The 15,881-nt window shown below is 46.0% G+C and overlaps 1 protein-coding gene across 2 annotated transcripts; it reads right to left on the bottom strand.

Moving 5' to 3' along the window:
- Nucleotides 1–1,971: 1,971 nt before the first annotated feature.
- On the bottom strand, nt 1,972–12,757 carry PEX5 (peroxisomal biogenesis factor 5). Of its 2 annotated transcripts, XM_042810615.1 has the most exons (15): nt 12,540–12,757; nt 12,103–12,138; nt 11,792–11,924; nt 11,040–11,174; nt 9,802–9,907; nt 8,611–8,701; nt 8,158–8,274; nt 7,669–7,761; nt 7,375–7,494; nt 6,674–6,817; nt 4,477–4,547; nt 4,103–4,318; nt 3,796–3,961; nt 3,452–3,609; nt 1,972–3,081 (listed from the first exon to the last, which is right to left on the bottom strand). In XM_042810615.1, exons 1-15 carry the CDS (start codon nt 12,687–12,689, stop codon nt 2,880–2,882), a joined length of 1,938 nt encoding a protein of 645 aa, XP_042666549.1. In that variant the 5' UTR covers nt 12,690–12,757; the 3' UTR covers nt 1,972–2,879. The 2 variants fall into 2 exon arrangements, with proteins under 2 accessions (XP_042666549.1, XP_042666550.1); XM_042810616.1 differs by lacking the exon at nt 8,158–8,274.
- Between the last annotated feature and the right edge of the window lie 3,124 nt (nt 12,758–15,881).

Genomic DNA, 15,881 nt, shown 5'->3' with positions numbered 1-15,881 from the left:
CACACACACAAGCAGAGAAGAGTCCAGCAAAGATAGAAATCACTAAAAAGCAAAAGGTGCATCTCTGACCAGGAGGAGAGCGTGTGACTGGAAAGCACAAGCAGCATCTTTCACTCTTCTAGTCAGCACAAGCAGTAAATTGTTTTGCAGGCATTACAGCAATTTTACCACAGTGTATGCAGGTGTCAGGGCCACAGTGCTAAATGAGAGAGAAAGAGAAGCTAAGGATTTAGAAAACACAGACCAAGTACTGCTCGCTGCACATACTTTCTGCTCCTCATTGTTACTGTATAGATAATATAGAACGAGAAAAACAAGCCTGCAAGTCATAGGTATGAAGAAGGTATGAATGAACAGATTCTTGGTGGCACAGGAAGAGTAAGTGCTCCTGGTCTTGACTACAGTAGCAGCCAGATTCCTCAAAGAAGTGATAAACATAGAAAAATAAAGTGTTACAGTGACCTTAAACTTGGAAAAAACAAAGTGAGCTTTTCATAGAATCATAGAATGGCCTGTGTTGAAAAGGCCCACAATGAACATCTAGTTTCAACCCCCTGCTATGTGCAGGGTCACCAACCACCAGACCAGGCTGCCCAGAGCCACATCCAGCCTGGCCTTGAATGCCTCCAGGGATGGGGCATCCACAACCTCCTTGGGCAACCTGTGTCACCACCTTCTGTGTGAAAAACTTCTTCCTAATATCTAACCTAAACCTCCCCTGTCTCAGTTTGAAACCATTTCTCCTTGTCCTATCACTATCCACCCTTGTAAACAGCCATTCCCCCTCCTGTTCATATTGGAGTTTATATTCAAGTACTGGAAGGCCACAATAAGGTCACCCTGGAGCCTTCTATTTTCCAAGCTAAACAAGCCCAGTTCCCTTAACCTTTCTTCACAGCAGAGGTGCTCCAGCCCTCTCTGATCATCTCAGCTGCCCTCCTCTGGACCTGCTCCAAAAGCTCCAAGCCTGGACACAGTACAGTAGATGGGGCCTCACAAGAGCCAAGTAGAGGGAGACAATCACCTCCCTCTCCCTGCTGGCCACCCCTTTTTTAATGCAGCCCAGAACACAGCTGGCCTCCTGGGCTGCAGTCACACACTGCTGGCTGATGTCCAGCTTCTCATCCACCAGGACCCCCAAGTCCTTCTCCGCCGGGCTGCTCTCAAGGAGATCTTCGCCCGGTTTGTATAAATACCTGGGATTGCCCTGACCCAACTGCAGCACCCTGCACTTGGCCTTACTGATCCTCATTAGGTTTTCATAGGCCCACTTTTCCAGCCTGTCCAGGTCCCTCTGGATGGCTTCCCTTCCTTCCAGTGTATGGATTTCACCACTCAGCTTGATGTCATCCACAGACTTGCTGAGGGTGCACTCGATGCCATCATCTAGGTCATTGATGAAGATGCTGAAGAGCACTGGTCCCAAGACCGATCCCTGAGGGACACCACTTGTGACCAGCCTTCACCCCGATGCAGAACCATTGATCACAACCTGTGGCTGTAATCAGCCAACCAATTTTTAATCCACCTAAGTACATCCTTCAAATCCATACCTCTTCAATTTAGAGAGAAGGATGTGGGGAGGGATCACGTCAAAGGCTTTGTAGAAGTCCAGATAGATGACATCCATTGCCCTTCCTCTGTCCACCAAAGCAGTCACTCCACCATAGAAGATTGATTCAGACTGATAGAATCTGACCACCAGATTGGTCAGGCAAGATCTGCCCTTGATGAAGCCACAGGGAAGCTCTTCTGCAGGCTCACAGAAGATTCATTATTGTTGAAGCCTGAGGCTACAGCAAAATGAGGTCCTTAACGCTTCATTTGCATGAGCTATCAATAAAACAAAGCCTGGGTGGAAAAGGGAGACAACGATGCAGATTTATGTTTCTCATTCCAGTGGGCCTGTACCTGCAGAGTACTACACTACCCACCGCATGCAGCTTCAACAGATTCACACAGAGAAAGATGTAATTTTGGCAATTTTAATTCTCTCCCCTATTATACAAAATATTTTACAATTAAAAAAAACATTTTCCCCAGCAGAATCATATACAGATATTTATAATGAACAAGATTTAGTTACAGTCAAGATGGGGGACTTCTGCACAAAGTAAAAACAATGACAGATGATCAAGTGAAAATTAAGACTTGACCTTTCCCTACCATATTCTGGGAGGGGAGGTTATAGTTAGGCTTTTATTCCTATCACATTGTCTCAAATCTGAACTCTGGGACCTCCTTTTATCCCTACGGTCCACTCACGTCCGTAGCACAAGTACACTACTCTGCTCTCAGAGGTTCCCAAATGAGAAATCATCATCTGACTGTACCATAAATTTAGTATTACCCAAGGAAAATGGACTGCTGCCCTCAGCTTTCCCTAGTAACCCACATACATACACATACAAGCACATACATGGGGGAAGCATACTCAAATCCAGATTTTTTTTGTTTTCCACTGCTTCACTTAACATCAATCTCGTCCCACCAAAGCAGCCTGCCTTTGAAACATGTCCAGCAGGTACTCTCTCCAGAATGGCTACTATGAGGTCTCAAAGCCATACTGGGCACCACTGCACATGCCATCTGGGAAAGCTTCTCATTTCCCCACTTTGACCATCTGCTTGGCAGCAGAGCGTCAGTCAGCCATAGATGTGATAATGTAAACCACTCAGAGATCCTCAGGTCACAAACAACAGGTAGGGGAAGTTGCACACTTCAGCAGGAAATTAAAAAAAAAAAAAAAAGAAATAGTTGCAAGTGATCTGCCCTAATAGAGCAAAGGTGTGTGTGTACCCAAGTGAACATTTTCTCCCTAGAGAAGGTCACAGCTGGGCTGGGCCAAATCTGCACTCGCAGGGAAGCTGATCCCAGAGTCACTGCTGGAGGCCAAATGCCCTAAGCAGCGTGGGAAGGTCATGGGCATCAGCTGCTCCATACAGGTCACTCTGCCCCAGCATGGAGAGGGCCATGCGGAGGGTGCTCCAGATGTTGTCAGACATAGCGCCTTGCTGCCCCCGTGGACCTCGGCTCTTCTGCTGCATGTGCAAAGCCTCTAAGAAGTGCTCCACAGCTTCACTGTCAACATGAGAACATACACATGCTTATTGGAGATGGTACATCTCATATACCCTCCCCATTTGCTTCTGAACTGCTATTTCTTCCCCTTTACAACAGTTTCCCCCCCTCTTTAGCACATCCTTCCCCGCTCCAAAACCACTAGTGATCCCGCTTTCCCTCTTATCAGGAATTCAAGTCCAGATGGCCTCCACTGCAAGTGCATCTGCCTGGCATCTTCTCAGGGCGGATTCTACTCATTCACTGTCTGCCTATTGCTACCAGAAGGCTGCAGGCAGCACAGCACTGTCCTAGTAACCTATCACAGTCTCTCTCCCACACAGATATGCAACCTCATAGGTCACTGCAGATTTACACATCCTCTGCTCACCGGTGGGCACCCAAGTTGATGCAGCTGATGCCCAAGTTGTATCGAGACCGGATATATCCTGGCTGGAGCTCCAGTGCCCGCCGATATGCGGCCACAGCTTCCTCACTGCGATTCCCATTGGCCAGCGTGGCACCAAGCTTGTTCCATAGGAGATGATCCTGGAAAAGGGGACAGAGAGAAAAGACTAAACCAAACTGGCTCTTTTTTAAGTTCCAAGCCATCCCTTCCTAACCAACGTGTCTGCCTTGCTCCTCTGCTTCAGAAGATGTACCTCACAGTACACACAGCACCTCCACCCACAAAACTCTAGGTACCTCCAGCACCCCCACTCTGCCCTTTCTTACATTGGGGCGCACACTAAGTGCGGCACTGAAGCAATCCACAGCCTTCTCGTATTCGCCACTAAGGTTGAAAAGGACACCCAGGCCACACTGAACATCAGGATCAACAGTTGAGGGGTTGCTGCGCACAGCTGCTAAGAACAGCTCTTTGACTTCCACAAAAAGTGAGCTGGAAAAGCATGGAACAAGGACATTTGTATACTGTAGAACAAGCTGACCTTGGGTTGCCCAATCTAACACCTGCCCGACCCAGCCCCAATTCTCCAAGATACTTCTCATCTGTAGGCTAAGATTTGTATCCCCAACTCACTCAGACAGCAGGGACCCTAGTACACGCTTGGAAGTCCCAAGATTTGTCTCTGAGGCATTCTCCTCTGGTTCCTTCTCCAGTAGGTGGGCATAGGCTTGTTTATGGCGTAGCCAGTCCCGCAGGGTCTCACATGCCTGCTTCTGCAAGGACTCGTTGGTGAAGCTGACCGCTAAAGCCATAAGTGCTGTAAGGTTACCAGGCTGCAGTTCCAAGCACCTGTATGTCACACAAAGAGAAACAACCACCATATTAAAATCAAGAAATCATATCATAGGTGATAACACAATCAAAACAGAACACAAAACACACTACATGGTCCTCGGGGCATTATGCACAAGATAAAGACCCCTGCTCAGATCTTTTGCAACACTCACCGCCTGAGAGCGCTGATTGCCAAGAGTTCCTGTTCATTCTCTGCTTGGGTGGTTCCCAGGTATTGCCAGGCCTGAAGGAAAAAAGATGCATAAAGTCAGATTTCCTCAGATCCAGAAAAAATAAACAGGCACAGAGATTAGATCTGAGATTAAACACACAAACACCTTTGCTTCATGTACACTTCCATGTCAGATGCCATTTTGTCAGACTGTCCCTCTGCTGCCATCTGCCACAAGGCAACAAAACGTGACAGAATACTGATGGGAAGGTTCAACCTCTTCTGCCATCCTACCAGCATCCGCCTCTGATATCACAGGCCAATGTGATAAAATAGGAGGCACTACTTTCAGAGCAGCCCTTATATTAGCCACACACCTATAAATTTAATCTGGAAAGATATATAGGCTTTCTGGTTCACATGCTATGAAGGACAGTAAGAGTGGAGTTTTGGTGAAAAGAAATGAATGTGTACCAAGAAAGCTACCATAAAGCAACAGTTTGCAGCTTTACCCTCTAAAATTGCACAGTGTCTAACTTTAGCTTTTAACTGTAGTCAAAAACACAGGAAGGAGGGAAAAGCAGATCTCAGCTTTTCTAAAAACAAAATTGTATAGCAATCGTGCTAATAACGGGACCTTCAAGGCAGGCAGCTGAATATATTTGTGTATATACAGTCCACTGGCAAGTAAAAATTTTAGAAAATTGCCCACAAAGCAGAAGCACTGTTATTTTCTTGGCTCTTCAATCATCATGACACCTGTACATTAAAAAAAAACTTCAATTTCCAGGCAGTTGACATATGGAATATTTAAAGTGCTAAATCCACAGTAAATATCCATTCACCTTATGTTGATGACCACATCCCTTGCCTGTAAGTAGGCCAGCTAGCTTGCTGGATTTGTCAGCATGAAGTAACTGCTTTATGAACTTAAGTCACATGAAGTGCAGCGTCAAATGTCTCAAAGAAGGAAGGCATTAGGAGAAGCAGACATACTGCAATTGCCAGCCACCACAAGCAACAGGTAGTCTGCATCTACTGCCTCAAATCCCTAATGCCTCACCACAAGACTAGCTGCAACATGGAGCTCACCAGCCAGAACAGCACAGTGTTCTGAGGGCAGAAGAGCTGAGATCCAACAAAGTTGTACTTTGGACCAAGGTGACTATGGAATTTCCTTTGCAGCAAAAAAAAAAGTACAAGTCTACCATTGTACCATCTGAACTTGACTTCCTGTCCTTTCCACAGTTACAGCAGAAGAATTCAGAACTTTCCTCAATACAGCTAGCCAGAAAGGTTCAAGATTTCTACTCCTAAGGTCTCAGCTATTACGCCTAGCCCACAGCTCCAACAGTTTGAAAGACTGTCCAGTTCTCAAGGATTTCCTCTTGACCACTTCAAAGCAAGAGCAGATTTTCAGAACATGTGCTTCCTTTCAAATTACTATTTGAGGAGGACTTGAATCAGTCCCAATGAGAATTCAGCCTTCCTGGCTCTTCTGACATAGGCACTTCAGAGACAGACAGCAGCACATGCATGTTTGCACTCCATCTCATCCTTATGAGAACATTTATGTGCTCTACTTCTGAAGAAAGGCACAAACTATTTCTTAATCCATCCTACAGAAGCTGTACGGAGGAAGCATTCACTGAATTAACTGCTGGAACACGTCTCAGTGTAAAAATCATTTTCTGGTATACAACTTCAAATAAAGCCTTCAGAGACACTCATGTTACTCAAAAGAATTGAGAGATGGCATTTCCTAACAGATCCAGGTCCTAACCACAACCTCTAGTGCAGCTAACTGCTAAGAATTTGCTTTTAATACCCATACTAAAGAATGTCATTATCACAAGCACCTCCAGGCTCATAAAGCCAACTAAGTCTTCCACAAAAGCAACTTAAAAGAGATAAGAGCTTCTTATCTTGGCTTCATGCATGCACTCTTATGATTTCACACAGCTTTGAGCAGAAGACTTTGTGCATCTGACTTCAGCCCTAAACATTCTTGCCCACCATCCTCCTCAGGATTCACACACACCAGCTACAAATCCAGAGCCACAGACAAGTGAAATGTTTTCATATGTCCTGCACAGCTGATTGTGATGAGCTTTCTACACACACCCTGACATCTCAAAGGTAAAGGATCCAAGAAGGACAACACCAAGCCAAGGCCTGCTACCATTAGTCTCACTCACCTCCATATGATCTGGCTTCTGTTGCACTGCAGCCTCAAACAGCAAGACAGCATTGGGGAGGTCACCTTCCTCCAAGCGCTTTCGCCCTTCTTCAAATGCGTCAGGATGATCTCTCATGGGATTATCTTCTTCAAACTGGTAACCCTAGCAGCAGAAACAAGCAGAGGGCTAGTGCCAGGTGATGCTAGGCAGAAAAGCACTTTCTACAGGATATCACAGTCTGGTCCAGCTGCATCAGGAATGCTCAGACAGCAGAGCGAGTAGCAACCCCACTCTGTCTACTAGCTTGTAGCAGATTAGAGAAAAGCAGCTCTTCTTTCTGCCTGCTCTATCCTGAAAGATTCCTCTGAATCTTAGACTATATCAGACATGAAGTAAACTGCAACAGTGATTAAATAGCTGGTGCTTAGCTTACCAGCTCTGGGTGGGAGTGGGCACTTGCACTCATTGCAAGCAATCCCAGCATTAACTGGCACTTGGTAGTGAACAAGAACTAGACAGCACTTGCAGATCAGAATAAATGACAACAGCATTTAACTCCTAGCTAACCTAGAATAAGGGCACATGCAACAGTAAATAACAGCACAAGAAGAAACCTTAACAGCATTTGGGGATCTATGGAACTCACCTGCAAAGCAGACAACCTGCCAGCTTCCTCAAGGCAGCTCATCACAGAGCTAGAAAACGCTGACCTGTATTACCTTGTCATATGAAGAAGAGCTGAGGTCATCATAATCAGAAAGCCAAGGGTGAGCCTCTGCATCTCTCTTGGCCATCTCCTCCCATTCTGCCTGAAGTTTGTCCCAGAAATCCACATCTGACTGAAGGGAGAACAGAAAGTGACTGGCGTACCTCAACTTTTAACTGAGCTCTACAAACACCACAAAGCATGCCCTCTTAAATGTTTCTAGCCCTCCTCAATACATGCAAAGGAGAGTTAACCCTGCCACGGGCTCTCAAATGTTACCCCAGCCCTCCTCCTCCTTCAGCTTTACCTCCACAGCAGTCTTTGCCTGCTCAAATTCCGTATCAAGAGCTGGTATGTTCCCAGATCGCGCAAATTGATCCACCCAGGCATCGGATGCCCCCTGGGAGTTTGGAAACAGAAACACACCTTTCTTTTTAGGGTTTGGTAACCTCAGCACACATCCCAATGTCCTGGAGGGTCTGCGATGACCTCTCCTTCCCATCAGCAAGAACTGATGGCCTTGAGAAATGGAGAGGAGTTATTTTGGATACTTCCTTCCTCCCTCCCAGGTACTACAGAAGAAGAGAACACTGACAGTGCCCAGATATCTTCCCAGCATCTGGCTAGACTTTGCTCTGACGAGCCCAACAGTCCCTCCCTTACCTCCCACATCTAGTCATTAGTAAGTAAAGCACTGCTGAAATGCAGACTTGCCATTCATTATCCCTCGCTCACAGACTGTGCACTGTCACAAAGACCTTTCCTCCTTCAGTGCACACAGGGCTGAGGCTCCTACCTGCTGCTGCATAAACTCAGCTGCCCATTGCTCTGCCTGATCTTGGTCTCTGTGGGTCACCTGATTAGCTTCGATCGATACCCTGCCATCTCCAATCTGGCGGACAAACTTTAGGAACTGTGGCAAAGAAATGAAACAAGGGTGGAGCTGGGCAGACGCTTTGCCAAAAACATTTCTATCTATGCCCCCCTTCTTTCTTTACAGATAGGAATTCTCTCTGCAAAGTGAGCACAGAAGGCTAGAGAAGTGGGCAGGAAAGCTCTTCACCATAGTGTAGTTACAGAAAGATAAAATATTTTGTGGGAATTGAAGGGCTGAACTTCTAGGAAACAGAGAAGAAGTGGAAGCACTGGATAGCAGGCCTTTTTTCCTTTATTGCCTTCCCTCTTCTCCGTTCATCAAACTCTTTAGACACATTAGATACCTGTCAGCCCCTTTCACAGCATTCCTCACCTCAGAACTGTTGAGTTTTGGATCATCCACTTTAGAAAGAAAATCACTAGCAGTTTTCTTCAGATCATCTTCAGATTGATATTCTTCATACCTTTTTAAAATAATCAGTTAAAGGGAAAGAAACGGTTTGAAACTAGGCAACAGCAGCCTCTTTCATTAGCAGTCCACTGAATGGGGTAGACAAGTACTGAGGGATACAATCCTTCCTAACAGACTCTGGAGTTCAAAATTAGCTTGTAAAAATTCAAAATTACTACTAGGTTAAGCCTGCAAAAGAGTGGCACAACCATGCTATCAAGCACCACAAGTACTGGCACCATCAAGCATAGCCTCATACAGGAACATTGCAGCAACAAAGAAAGTAGGCTGTTTTTATGGAAGCACAACAGCGTTTTGAAAAAGCAGCAACTCTGAAAAAGATAAAGAGCTCACAGAGAGCACATAGTTTCGTATGGCTTAAAGTGGGATAGATTCTAATAATATTCTAGGTGCAACCTGTATTGTCAGTTTTGGCAATGTCACTGGAACAGGAGAACTCAGTAACTTCAATATTTGCAAAAAGATACCTAAAAAATCAAAAGCAAGGAGAAAGAAGTATCTAAATAGGTATAGTCTGTTTTAGAGAAAGATCTAAGTAGCTCAAGTGCTTGTTTACATTTTGCTACCTAAAAACTTGACCACAGTCCACATGTACCTACACAGAGAAGATTTTTAGTAATAGACTGATCTTTACCACACAGAAATATTTGAAAATGTTATGTGAATGGCCAAATCTAGAAATATGCAAAGGAAAAGCTTGATGCAGTTTGTCAAATAAGAAGAATGAAGTGATGAAAGTCTACAACTATTGGATCTAGCACCTGAGATTTCTCAAACTGAAAATGCATCTATTGAGGAGCAGAAAACAAATTCTGCTTGAGCAGGAGTTACTGCAACAACTACTGAAATCACGTTAAGGAGCTTTTCACTACCTATGCAATTATAGTAGACTACAAGATCACAGCATTTCCAGAAACTAGAATCTAGGAAAATAGTGATCTCTTAAGCATCATTTTCTCCCTTCTCTAAAACTAAGGAGAACACTGTCTAGGTAAGTGATTCAGAAGCATTCAAGATTTCTCTGCCATCTGTCTAACCTTCATCCACGCAGAAGCCTAGCAGCAATAACTGGTCTTGAGACTAGAGACTTACCATTTATCTGCTACTGACTGGTCTTCTGATTCCCCCAGCCACAGTTTCTCCTCTGACTGCTCAAGGTATTCTTCTGCCCACTTGGCAGGAGACACGGACAGTGGATCTGCATAGGACATTAGGACAGGGAAGAAGAGTGAGATAAGCAGAACATCACTAAGCTTAACTTCAGATTCCACTTTCATCATTTTACATATTCTTATACTCTTATCTAACACACGCAGTAAAGACCTCTTCAAAGAAAGATCGTCAATACCTGTTTCTTCCGTGTCCTGAACAAAAAATAATAATCAAGCCTTAGATACAGACAAAGCATTAATACAAACACCTCTATGGTGGCAACATCTTTACTTTCTACTTCCACTTCATTATTTAAACAGCTGCTCCATGAGAGATACCATGTAGGTCAAGGAAATCAACAATGCACTACAAGCCTCTGTCAAAATCACCATTTAGGAAGAACACAACTGTCACAACTGTCTCATAGACTTGGGAGGTGTTGACTTTTACTGCCAGGAGTATCAAGACTGCTGATCAATGAATGGAACTATCTGACTTTCTACAGTGGCCACCCCCAGGGAACAGAAAAGAATCTAGTTAAATCTTACACATAATTTCCAGGTTAAGTCCTAGATGGTCAAAAGACCATATTCAACACACAGCTCTATACACAAAGGAAGATGGCTTTTCAGATAAACTACCACCTTGTTTAGAACAGAAAGCTTACACTTAGGTCCAAAAATACTCATTTTCCATTTTTCCCAACTTGTGAGAATGCACTTTTCTCCTCAAAAATTTCTCCTCTCCCTCTTCATAAAATCCATTTAAAAATGGATTTTTTTTAAAAAAAAAAAGCACTCCAAACTGCATTTACCTTAGTACCAAAGGAAAACATAGTGAGAACTGGAGTATACATAAGGAAGAAGCAGCATCAGAGCATCTCCAGAAATTACATTAGTTGAACCATAACTTTAATAAAAGCAGCTTGAATAGCTTGCTTCTCCCAAGTTCTCCAAGTAACCCAATCTGAAAATAAAAAGATCTTGTGCCCAAATAAAAGCTTCCACACCAAATAGCGAGCAATTTAGCTAATCCACTCCAAAGCAGTCTTTTTTTTTCCCTCCTCCTTTTTAAAGCTGCTCCAAAAGCATGATTCCAGTTTTGAACTCACTAACTACACTGCATGCAAGAATGTGACTGGGCAACATCACAGTGACAATCCAAAAAGGACCCTTCACCTGTCACTTCAGCAATGAATTCCTGTGACCAGTCAGCCTCATTGTAATCTGAAGTGACATCACCAGCGGTATCTGCTGCAGCCAAGAACTCCTGGGTCCAGTTTTCAGACAGTGCAAGGGCTGCCACACCTGGAGCTAGAAGAAAAACACAAGTGAATGCGAGAGGACTCAAAGGCACCTTCAGGAAGCCATCATCATCTCTGATCAGGTCCTTCCTCTTTATCAGAATAAAATCACCAGAAGATTCTACTTAGAAGGAATCTCTGAAGGTTGCAAGTCTTAGAAAAAAAAAAAATAAAAGACACTGCAGTTAGATCTGATATTTCAGAGTACTGACCAAGCAGCTTCTGAACTTCTTGAAGTCTGGAGACTCCCCAGAATCCCTAAGCATCTGCTGCAGTGCTGAACTGTCCACCAAGGGAATACATTTCCTTACTTCTCTACCTCTCATTCTCTTGCTGTTTATCAGCACAAAGATCCCAGCTACTGCTGCTGAAGACAATTAGATCCACTCCTACTCCCCTGACACTCCTCCAGACTGAAGAAACTTACTTCCTTCACCTTTTTCTCTTACACCACGTATTCTACCTCCTGATCTCCAGTGGACTCATTAGAATATATCAGTGTACTGGGAAGTCCAAAGTTGGAAACAGTGCTCCACATAACCTCACAATAGAGGGAGCCACCCTGCTAAGAGTTTAACCACAACACTGAGACCTTTTCCATCATCCATCTACTCCAGCTCCCCTCACCTCGCTGAGGCGCCTGTCGGAAGCTTGACTGTTCGATCTCCTGCATCTCAGCCAACAGGTCATCCATCTTAAAGGTCTGGGGTGCATGGGACAGTAATGGGGCATTCTGCCCTTGTAGGAATTCTCCAACCAGCTACCAAAGACAGTGAGAGATTAACATTCATCATCTAAAACATGGAAGATAAAAAAGTAGAGCCACGGAGCAGAAAAAAGAAACAGACTTGGCGGAAAAGTAAAATTAGATAGAGGAAAAAAAGCAAACTAAGCATTGAAGAGAAAGGGAATAAGGAGATGCATCTATTTGTTCTTACCTCATCTTCAGAGGCTACTCCCAGTGGCTTGGATACCTAGAAGTAACAGTGGGCAATCATCTCAACAGCTTGGGCTATCCACACAGCACGTCAACCAGCACACATCCTCCTCTCCGTCCTGTTTAGGCTGACCACACTTCCTCGCACTGGCTGTCAGCACGAGTCCAAGCTATAGGCACAGGAACACCCCGCACCACGTCGCGCAAACTTCCCACCACCCCCTCCGGGTTAGCCGCTGCATCAGTAAGGCGTGCGGCCCCCCCACAGCCACGAGCATCCTGCCAGCACCCCCGGACACGGCCACTACCAGCAAGACCACGCCCCGCCAGCCCGCCGACAGACGGGGCGGCCCTACAGCCCCTTTCCAACGCGAAGCAGCGCAGTCCCACACCCGCCCGCGGCTGCCCTCAGCGAGCGAAGCGCCCCTCGACACTCACGGCGGCGGCGCCCGCCGCTCCCGGAGGCCAGCCGAGGGATCCCTGGAGCCCTTCCTGCCGCAGGGCCTTGTCCTGGGTGAAGTGGCCGGCCAGCTTCAGAAGGGGGTTGGAGCCCCCGCACTCCGGCTCCACCAGCTCCCTCATAGCCATGGCGCGAAGCACGGACGGCGCCAGAGCCCTCCGGGCTGCACCTGGGCCCGGGACGACACCGGGCCGACGTCAGGCAGAGCGCCCTCCTACCCCCGCTCCGGCAGTCCGCCCCCCGACCCGGAACCCGCCAGGCTGTTCTGGCCGCCGCCTGGGCAGCGGGACGTCCGTCTGGCAACCTTCGCCTTCCCTGCCCCAACCTCTCCAGCCAGCCAGCCAACCAGGCCGCAGGCCGCAGCCCGCCCCAACCCGCCCGATGCCGACCCCAGCCCCACGGCGGCGGTAGCGCCGTGAGACCCCACACTCCCCAAGGCCGCTAGGGCAGGCCAAGCCGAGTCACGAGACCCCCCCTACCCCACGCCGTACTTTGGGCGCCTGGGTCGCGAGGCTCGTGGGCGGGGCCAGCAATTAAAGGCACAGGCACCTCGCCAGCACAGCGCCGTGGCCCTTAAAGGGACCGAGCGCCGGCAGCTGCCCGCGCTGCTTTGCCAGCCGGGCGTTTTGGTGTGTGCAGTCACTGCGCAAATATGTATAATTTTATCATATATGATAAAAGCTCCGTCACGGACATTGTCAGTGTGTTGGGTTTATCCAGAACCGTAGTCCCGCTGTGGTAATGGTGTACTCTTCAGTACTAATCTCAGCTGAATGAGTGATGTGTGTGGTGCCGCTCCACAGCAGGTTGGGTAAGCAGCAGCTGTGAAGGCGCACGAAGAACACGAGATTCCTGCAGCGTTTGTCAGTTACCTAATTGACGAGCGTGTCCTATTTCATTATTTGCTTCTGGATTTCTAAAATATTGCAGTGGGCTGTAACAGGTATGGGATTACATGATCTGTGCTGTCTTCTGTGAAACCCAAGTGCTAGAAACACCCAAAATCGAATCCCATTTCCTCCTTTTCAAAAGGAATGTGATCCTCTACAGAATCTTCTCTCAACTTCCATGATACAGTTCATCTCTCCAAAAACAAGTGTCTGGTGCTGGCTCAGGCACTATTCTTCAGCATAAATCTTCTTGAATGCTCTCCTTTCAGCTTTGAAATGTGTATGTCACTCTGCTAGGTTCTTGCTAGCAAGCACTATGGTGCAACAGGAGCAAGTCTATGGCGTTACAGCGTGGGGGCTGGAAATCCAACACCCACACCAATTACATTTGTGGAGCTTTACCTTGGATTACATCTGCCGTTGGTCCTGTGGCCCACTGGTGGCTGAAATGTCCCAAGGATGCCTCAATTACAGACATCTGCCAGCCTGGCTCCACCAGGAGGAAATTCAGCCTGCGCACCAAACTGCTCTGCAACAACTGAAGCACAGCAAGTGAGAAGTGCTGGAGGAATCGCTTTGAAAGCACGCTTCAGAAACCAACTCAAACTGCTGTGGAACATCTGTCAGGTAGCTGCAATTAGCTGGCAAGACATTTACATAACCACTCTTAAACCCAAAGACGTGAGCTACACATGCTGGTGTGCAGGAAAATGGTGCCACCGGAAAATGAAAGTCTGGACCTTTCTTTCAAATGATTAAGTGTGAAAATGGGAAATAGAACATTGTTTTTGTGTTTTGTGTCACTATTATGTTATTCTATAGGGGGTAATATATCTTCGTTGTAAGGGGTGGAATTTTTTAAGAAATCTTTGGGATGTATATCAAAACCGTGGAGAAAGGGGCAATGGGAGAAGAGACAGGGGACCCATTAGAAGTCCCTGTTTGTCAGAGTATCATTGTGCCAGTTGCAAAGGGTTTGGCCATTAACAAAAAGACTGCTAAGGCTGTGGCTCCAGCCGAAGAAATGTCATGCCCCTTGGTCAACAACAAGGGAGCCAAGAGCGTCATTCCCAACTGACTCTGGTATACAGTATGGCTGGAGGATGAGGACAACCAAACTGAAGCAGCCATCCCAAGCCTTCCAATGATTCTACATTTCTGTGATCCTTTGGAATTGCAGGAAAATGGGCCTGGTCTGTTTTGTTCCAGTTAAAGCAAAACTTGTTTCTAAAAAGTGATGGTTTATAGGCTTATCTGGACATATGTTTTGATGATAAAATTTCAGTATTCAGTTCTGATTCAAAAGCAAAAGTGATTTGTTTTGTTGACAGTGGTGAATCTACCACAAAAGCTCGCTATAGGTGGCATATATATATAGATGGCATGCATATGCCAGAGGACATCAGGTAGGATTTTCATAGGAGGAAACACATAATTGACTGACAGACAAAGAAGCTCAGAAAATGGCACGGCAAGTCTGCCAGAAGTATCTAAGATCTCCCCCTTACTCTTAGTGGCCTAGCCACTGCTGGATGAAATGTGTTTCCTGCCAGAGGAGCTAGAGGTAATAAAAAACAGTGGGGCAATATAGAGAATAACTAACTGCTTCACCAGGGACAGCAAACAGTGGTTACCCAAGTCACTGCTCCTAGAAGTTTTGAAACAACTTTATGAGAGAAGCCTTTGGGGCTCCAAAGGATTAGCAGATGCCTTTATGAAAATCTTTGTTACCATAGAGCTATTTGCACTAGCAAAAGCAGCCACCGAGGGATGTTTGATATGTGTTGAAGTAGATAATAAGCAAAGTAAATGGTAAAAATGGAGGCCAACACTGGGCAGGGCAACCCTTCCAGTGGTACCACGTAGATTTGACTGTGATGTCCAGGGCTGGGCAACTTAAATACCTCCTAGTGATAGTGTGCCAGCTTACAAGGTGGCTGGAAGCATTTCATGTAGCCTCAGCAGCGTCCTGCTCTGTCACAAAGATATTCCTGGAACAAATCATTTCTAGGTATGGGATGATAGAGGCAATAGATGAAGAAGAGGAACTGACATCACAAGGAAGGTGTTGCAGGGAATCATGACGCATTGGAAATACAACAGGACTTGCATGCCTCCTGGTGACCCAAAAGTTCAGGGAAGGTGGAAAAAATGAATGGGGAAATAAAGTAAAACTTTCTGAAACTAGCAATAGAAACTTAGCTTACCTTAGGCCAGACTGCTACCCCAAATAAGGGCAAAACCTAAGGGAGACAAAGGGTTATTCCCCAGTAAGTTGCTATTCAGAACACCCTACCCAAGTAGCACCCAATCTGGGAGAAAAAAGGAAATAAGTGATATTTCCTTAAGACAATACATGGGCAAGATACTGTCTCTTGTCTCTTTGGAAGGAGGCCCAGCTGCACAAACCGTACCCTTGGACTTTGTGGT

The sequence above is a fragment of the Centrocercus urophasianus genome, unplaced genomic scaffold, assembly GCF_019232065.1.
Source record: "Centrocercus urophasianus isolate 14NV4802_14NV808 unplaced genomic scaffold, USGS_Curo_1.0 seq_12, whole genome shotgun sequence".
In the NCBI taxonomy this organism is placed as follows: domain Eukaryota; kingdom Metazoa; phylum Chordata; class Aves; order Galliformes; family Phasianidae; genus Centrocercus; species Centrocercus urophasianus.
The sequence above is the reverse complement of the archived record's forward strand: the minus strand, read 5'-3'. Positions and strand labels throughout refer to the sequence as shown.

What these genes read in the sequence shown, in the direction of transcription:
- PEX5 (XM_042810615.1), bottom strand. Translation starts at nt 12,689, where the DNA reads ATGGCTATGAGGGAGCTGGTGGAGCCGGAGTGCGGGGGCTCCAACCCC. An exon ending in AGAAGCCAGATCATATGGAG is followed by an intron (nt 4,548 to 6,673) that starts GTGAGTGAGACT and finishes TTTTTCCTTCAG; the next exon opens with GCCTGGCAATACCTGGGAAC. An exon ending in ATCAACTTGGGTGCCCACCG is followed by an intron (nt 3,082 to 3,451) that starts GTGAGCAGAGGA and finishes TCATGTTGACAG; the next exon opens with TGAAGCTGTGGAGCACTTCT.